Raw genomic sequence first — 7757 nt, 5'->3', positions numbered from 1 at the left:
AGGAATGATTAAAGTGACAAATATAAACTAGAAGGTGGACTCAGTTTGGAGTGACAAAAAGGAAATTGAAATGTTAAAAAAAAAAAAAAAAAAAAAAAAAAGGATATTGCTAACCTTTTGGCCTATGACTTTAATATTACTACATTTAGAGATGGATAATCATCCTAAGTACCCCAATTTTTGTATTAAAACTAACAATAAATACTTGAGGGAACTTAAATCTATAGGCAAGGAGACTATAACAAGAAAACAATGGATCTATAGTCCAACATGATGTATATTTTACAACACTCTAGTTAATCTATCTTTTTCTTTGTTCGAAAAAGGTTAAAAAAAAAAAAAAAAAAAAAAGAGTTCCATCCAATAGACCTATCAGTAACAGTCGTCAGACACAACACCCTTCTCCATGGTCCAAGCGTGTCACTCGACCTCATTGTAGATTCTAAATGTCACGAGTGACAGAATGCAGTGCTTTTCAGTTTGGGGTAGAGCATCGTAGACTTCTACCAGAAAAAAAACAAGTTGGAGCGTCATAGACCAATTCCAATATTCCCACTCACGATTCCAGATTGGCTGTCACCAGATCACCATATGTCCATAGCCTATTTAACATCTATCGAAATGCTTTCACCTTCTCACGGTCGGGGAAAACACTCTGGTTTATAGGTCAACCTCAAAGATTCGAGTTCTAGGCCAAATCCATCAAACAAATCAAGGTATTGATCATCTCTCTATCTCTGTGTTTGTGTTCCATAAGATTCATGCGGAGCTGCAAATCTGCAATTCTTCAATGTAGGGTTTTTTATTCTTCTTTTCCTTTTTTGTGTTGGTTGTTTTGGATTCATGGTTTCATGCCTTATTGGAGTGTTTACGATCGGATTTGGGATTGAGCTTTGCAAACTATTGACTTGGTTGATTTCTCTTATCTTCTTTCAATCTTACACTGAATCGATTTCCAGCCCTAAATCATAACCTTTATTTATTTATCTCTAAAATCCTAATTTGGATTGTTTAATGTTTTCTCCTCCGTTCCCATGTTTGAGATTGAATGGTTTGATTCTAAAATCTGATTCCAAACCTTCCCCCTCTTTTCTCAAATCCTCCTTATACGCGGCCATTTCCTGAAACGGTGAAATCTGATTTTCTATTTTGGTTTACTTTTGATCAGTCGTCCTTTTATATGTGAAGACTGAATTTTGGAACTGTTTACTTTTGATATGCTTGGGAGGATGGCCATTGATTTGTGTGGAAATTGTTTGTTTCATCCAAACTATTTTTATTTTTCAAATATAGGCATCGGTTTTCTTTGCTGGAAATTTTAGATTCTTTGGTGTTTCTATGGACCTGAAAACCTCGGATATTACGGGAGATGGAATGCTAGATTTTGAATAGTTCAGGAGCCTAAGAAATTAACAAACTGAGATGGTTTCAGCAGAACATGAGATTGATACAATGAATAGGTATTGTAATCTTCAGAATATAAGTTTTATAGGTTAAATGGCAAGTTAAACCTCAGAATGATCTTACCTTATTATTATTAAAAGCCAATTATTAGATACTAAGTTGACTTCTAGACTAATGTATCTATCAAGAGGTCGAAAGTGAGGATTTAGGAATTCAGAGTGGTGATTTATTTGCTGTTTCTAGCACCAAAAAAGGGAGGGGGTTACTTGGTTTAGATAAAAAATTATGATGTCTCCAAGCTTGATAGGGATTTGAGCCACCGAATGCAGTTCTTGATGTTTGCCGTCTTTTATTTTTGAGCTCTTTAGGATCCTTTTATGCCTGAATTAGAAGTGGAACAAAGTCTAGTTGGTATGAGTAAGAAATTTCATATATGGATGGGTTGAAGCAGAAAAGGGTTTGTCTATTGTAGCAGGGGTATGACTGTATGAGGTTGCTCTTGTAAGAGTGCAAGTTACTCTATCCTCTGTTAATTTATGAGTTTTCCTTTTACTTTTTAAATGTATTGCAGAATGTCGGAGACACCTTTTAGACCCAGGGAGAAGCTTATGGAGAAGCAGAAGCATTTCCAAAACATTCACAAATACACATACTTGAAAGGTCCCTTTGACAAGGTCACTTCAGTTGCCATTCCTCTTGCTTTGGCAACTACTTCTGTGTTTCTCATTGTGAGTTTGTTTCCGAACCTTTTACATAATGAATATCAAAATTCTACTGTGACAATGTTTACTTTTATTACCATGATTTATTCATTAGAAGTGTTATTCTTTGTCCAGGTACGCGGAGTCTACAATATGTCTCATGGGATAGGAAAGAAGGAATGAGAGCTCTCTCCTAGTTTTATGAGGGCCCCCTAAGTTTGTTACCTTGGATGACCTTTTTATTCATATAGTTTTAAATGGAGGTTGTTGAAGGTTTTCTGTTTCAATTTTAACAATGGCAGTCTCAAATTGACACATTTGAACTTATATTTTTCAAACTTTCAGGTTTTGGAATCTGTGGTAAAGAATTTTTCATTCTTAATTCTCATCACATTCTTAATAAGATTTTGCATTTTTTGCTTTTTCTATTTTTTTTTTGGTCATGTAAATGTTCACTGAAAAATTTGAACGTTATTCATTTCATCCAAAAAAAAAAAACTGAAGTAAATTGTTTAAACATTTGCTAGGTGAAGAAGATTTTCACTTGGTTATGTAGGTAGGTGCTACTGCTTACAGCCTAATTGTATACACATATAAAGAGGAGGACCGTGATGCATGGTAGGCCGATTGGGGTCCCCATTTACCTTTTAGTCAGGATGACCAAACCATCATTCCAGATGCCAAAAATAGTCTTTTTTTTTTTTTTTTGAATCATGATAGATGTCCACATTAGTGTGGTGTAATGGATTATTACACGCTAGAATTATACTGATCATCAGATACCCTTCTCAGCATCTTTGTGATTCAACCCATCAGTTGTTAGTTGTTACATCCTATTCTCTCTACTGCTGCTACACCTCTTTCTACCGCAACTTATTGGGGCATCACTCCTCTCTCTCTCTCTCTCTCTCTTCACTAACTTTAAGTGTCTTGGTTGTTTTATTAGTCATCCTGATCAAATTTTATGATAGTTAGAATGTTCCATGATATAGTAAAGCATTCTCAAGGCTAATGCAGTTGCACTCCTTCCTTTTGGTTGAGCCAGTCAACCATGTTCTGCGAGTCTGTCCAAATCTCTTTCTCTAAAATTCTCAATGAAATTGCCCTGTTGGTGCCTTGCTGGGTTTGTCAGTTTGAAATTGTTGTCAATGATAAGTATTATTTCCCAAGGGTGGGTGGTTGTAAACAAGGGAGGTTTAGATAAAATGATAGTGGAGGGAGGTTGCAATGGTGGGGCTAGATTGTTTTGTTCATCTGGTGAGGTTGTCCTGTGGAGGTTAAGGTCACATTCCAAAACAGACAGGATTCGGTGAACTTTAATGATGTTAAAACTTTGTGATGTTGCAATGTTGTAAAGGGATAAGATTTTTTTTTCTTCGAACTTTTGGGATAAGAAATTGTTGGAGTGGAATCTAGAGTGGGTTCAAGAAGTATGGCATACTCTAGCTCCCTCCCTCTACCTCTCCCCCGCTATGTTTGTGTACTTCGCCCTCATTCTTCCCTCCCCTACTCTCTTCTTCCTCCCGAACCCGACCTATTGCACGATTGCAACTCCCACTTCCCTTTGTAGAAGAACTCGCATGCTTCTATTCTTCTTTGCCGAAGTACCATTTCGAATATGATCATAGTAGCTGACAACATTGCCAAACTCATTCATTGTCACCTCTTTGGATTGCATCGACAATCTTATGCAACAAGTGATTGCCTTCTCCACAAGAAAGGAGAGGGTAGCGGAGGGGAGAATGGGGGTAAAGAGTGGTGGCAAGGAGGCAGTGGTGGTTGAGCTTGGGAAGGAGGAGAGGGGTGGCAAGGGATTGATAGAGGGCAAGGGGAGCGGAGGTACGAAGTTGGGGCAGAGCTAAGGCAGGGAGAAAGACCAGTGGGGAGATAGATGGGGAGAGAGAGAGAGAGGATAATGGTGGTGGAAAGAATAAATTGTAACTATTGACAGGCTGAATTGACTAAGATGCAAAGACTGGCGTGCAAGATTCCATTACACTCCTCTAGCGTATAGATCTCTCCCTCAATTTATTTATTTATTTTTATGGCAAAGATGTAACAAAAATTTTGTTTTTTAATGAGAAAAGAAAACTTCATTAATTGATTGATATAGTTGAGAGCATTAACAATTGGTTCAGTATCCAGATTTCTGATTTTTTTAATGCATAGCTAAAAGCAGCAATATGCTTAAATAATAGCACATATTCAGTTGACAACTTGATACAAAATTGATTTCAAAGAGTGATTTATAAACAAAATAAAAAAAAAGAGAGGAATGCAGTCCAAGGCCATGAAAATATGTTATTATCTTGAATAAATTTGTGCAATTCCTCCGATCTCCGAATGTGTCACACTCCATCCTTCTTCCTTGCCTTTCTTCAGATTGTAGAGAATGCTTTGGGACATTGCATCAATATTTTTTCTAGTCATTAGCAAATTTGTATAAATACTAATTTTCCTCTAAATATTACTCCATATGCCCATTCGGAATAAATGTGTCATTGGGTTGCGCTAACTCTGAAGGTTCATGATCATCGTCACTATCACTGTCAAAAGAAACCAATGGCCATCGGTCATATTGGAAAGGACACCATAGGATTCAACTTAACTTTGGAATATACAACCTAATTTCTGTGCAACCAGATCAAATGGCATGATATCATTAGAATACCCAAAAAAAAAAAAAAGTTTTATTAGATTTAAGAATACAACCAGTAAAAAAGATAAAAAAAACTGAAAAGATATGCTATTTAGATTCTCAATACGTAATCCTAACAAACCAGCAGCCCAAATATGTTTGGAAAAATCGCATGAAGAGAAAATATGCCAAAACATATTCGTAAGTAGAGTGGTAGAGATCACGACTGCAATCAGTGTCCATCCATTTCCCAATAGTATCCTCAGTTGGGATGCCATCGAGGACAAGTCTCCAAAAAAAAAATCATAAATTTGGAATGAAGTTTCAATTTCCAAAAGAATCACCACCAATGCATGCAAAGAGAAGAGCATGAACACCTAATGGATAGTCCAATATGATTAGTAGAATCGGTTGAAATAAAAAATTTAGTATCTAACTTTGTCGTGGGTGATCCTTTCCTAGAACGAGAACACCACCACTTGTCAAGCAAAGAGGAAACATGGATTTCAGTGACTTTATTAACTATATCCATGGCAAAGATATAACAATTGTTTGTGACAACTGAATTCTATTACATTTGCTATATATAAGAGACATGGATGGATCCAAATGACTAAGGACCCACATCCATCACATTGATCAAGATTTAAGCTCAAAACTATGTGGTGGCATGCAAATGTGAAACCAAAAAAAAAGAGAGAGAAAGAAAAAACAAATTTTTTTTAATAAAATTGAAATTTAATTAATTACAACAAAGCGGGTTACATGAACGGATTGGAGATCCAAAACCTAATTAGATACAATGAAAGGAGGGGGATCCGTATCCCATACAAAAAAGAACAACAATTGTTCTACCAAAAGAGGCCAGCAAATCTGCCACTGATTTCCTTCCATAATATATATGCACAAACTGAACTTGAACAAAAAGTAGTTGAGATAAAAGCATTCTTCGATAATGCTGGAGATATGCAGAGGACAGTCAATAGGAAGGTGGTTGAGAAGATTAATAACTAGCAGATTGTAAAAAAAAAAAAAAAAAAAGGCTGCTAGCTAGTGCACAAAGGTTTTCCGCATTTAAGCAAGGTTCTGGGAGGGTATACAGGTAGACAGCCTTACCCCCTTTATGGAGAAGCTAGTTCCCAAGATCTTGAACCTGCACCACTGTACAGGCGAAAAGTGCCCTTTACCATTGCTCAATGACCCCTAATAACTAACAGATTGTCTCTCTCAATAAAGAGCACGCCGTACATTGCTAATGCCTTGGCAACATAAGCATATGAAAGACTAGTATAAAGCAAAGCCAACAATAAACCTTCTTTCATCGTAGCAAAATACTCCGCTGATACCAGAGGGACTTGTGGAGCCAAGACATGAACAATCCACATTTATTTTAATGAGATCAAAGGGAGGAGGGGTCCATCAAAGAAGAATAGCATGCTCCAAAGGTTTAGAAAATGCTGAAGAATTGTGATATTTTGCAAAACTAAAACTTGAAGAAGCAATAGATGTAGCAGATGATACTTGATCTTTGAAGACTCCATCATTGTATTCAATCCATAAATGCCATAGAACATTAGCCATAAGGAAATACATCCAATGTCTATTTATTTGAAGATTTTGAGAATTAAATAATGTAGAGATACAGTCCTAAATTGAAGAAAGGTATTGAAAATCCTACATGAATCCTAGCAAGCTCCACACCTCAAAAGAGAAATTACAAGTAAACACGATGAGCGATATGATCCAATGAAACAAAAGATGAGGAACAAAATGGGCAAATTGGAAAGGAAAACTCCAAGAGCTAAAATTGTGTTTGGTAGTCATCTATCAGAACGTTTTTGGTGTTTTTCCGTGTTAGGGGAACACAAAAACGAAATCCTCCGTTTGGACGGTTCGTTTTTTTGTTTTAGAGTGGAAAAAAAAACCGGAAATGTTGGCATATAGTTAACAATTTTTTGTTATCTAAAACAATTCTTTTTTGTTTTTTTGGATTTCAAAGGAAAGTGGTTATAGCCTTACTTTAGATGTTTTAACCTTGAGAAAATGTATTCATCATCTTTACATGCCTTACGAGAAAATATATTCATAAATCTCTCATTTTCTCAGACTTGAATATTTTTTAGAACAAAGCACTTGAAATTCTAAAGGTGGTCATAGCTGAATAGCCACTGTCCTTTGGGGTAGATCTAAAGTCACTGAGATCATTGGCACAATTCAATTCGCAACTGCATTTGGTTTTATTACCTTTTTTCTGAAACCGTTTTTGAAATGGGGTTACCAAACACCATTTTTTAGACAAAAAACAGTGTTCTAATAGAGAATCGGAAAATTCTGGTTTTGATAGGAAACATCATTTTTGGAATAGCAACTTTGCTAAACGCAGCCTACGAAGACCAGAATATGGAACACGATCCCACATAACTTTCCATTAAAATATTGGAAGTGTTTTTTCTCCTTAAATTTTTGTTTGTCTGATGCATAAATATAAATAGAGATGTTTGGTATGATATGGCCTCTATTTCTCATTAATATCAATCTTTTGGGTAGTAACATAAATCAATATACTAATAAATTATTCATGAAGGGTCTCTTTGGTATAATTTTATAGTTTTTATTTATTCAATTAATTTCTATTTTTGTAGATTTTTTTTTGTGAAGTATTTTTGTAAATGTTTAATATGACTTATGATAAAAAATTTTATTCATTGTAAAATAAAAAAAAAATAAAAATTCACAAATAACTCAAATTATTTTGATAGCATTCCTGCTCTTTCTGTGCCTAGAAACAACAGAAACAATTTTCCAAGTTTGTGAGAACAGAAGTGGATTTTTGGTTTTGATAAACCTGTTTCTCGGATCGTTTTTTACACACATTAACTTGTAAAAAAGATCTATTTTTTTCTTTTTTAATGGAATCACTCAATTAAGCCACACAAATTCATCCATCCAAGAGACCCTAAAATTCTAAAAACCCAAAATATATATATATATATATATATTTTTGTTGGATTTGT

At 35.3% G+C, this 7757-nt stretch overlaps 1 protein-coding gene across 1 annotated transcript; it reads left to right on the top strand.

Moving 5' to 3' along the window:
• The first annotated feature begins 558 nt into the window (after window positions 1-558).
• LOC122057614 lies at window positions 559-2533 on the top strand. Its single transcript, XM_042619774.1, has 3 exons — window positions 559-716; window positions 1976-2132; window positions 2241-2533. The coding sequence occupies exons 2-3, from the start codon at window positions 1977-1979 to the stop codon at window positions 2286-2288; spliced, it is 204 nt and encodes a 67-aa protein (XP_042475708.1). The 5' UTR covers window positions 559-716; window position 1976; the 3' UTR covers window positions 2289-2533.
• The last annotated feature ends 5224 nt before the right edge of the window (window positions 2534-7757 follow it).

The sequence above is a fragment of the Macadamia integrifolia genome, chromosome 12, assembly GCF_013358625.1.
Source record: "Macadamia integrifolia cultivar HAES 741 chromosome 12, SCU_Mint_v3, whole genome shotgun sequence".
Lineage (NCBI taxonomy): Eukaryota > Viridiplantae > Streptophyta > Magnoliopsida > Proteales > Proteaceae > Macadamia > Macadamia integrifolia.
The sequence above is the reverse complement of the archived record's forward strand: the minus strand, read 5'-3'. Positions and strand labels throughout refer to the sequence as shown.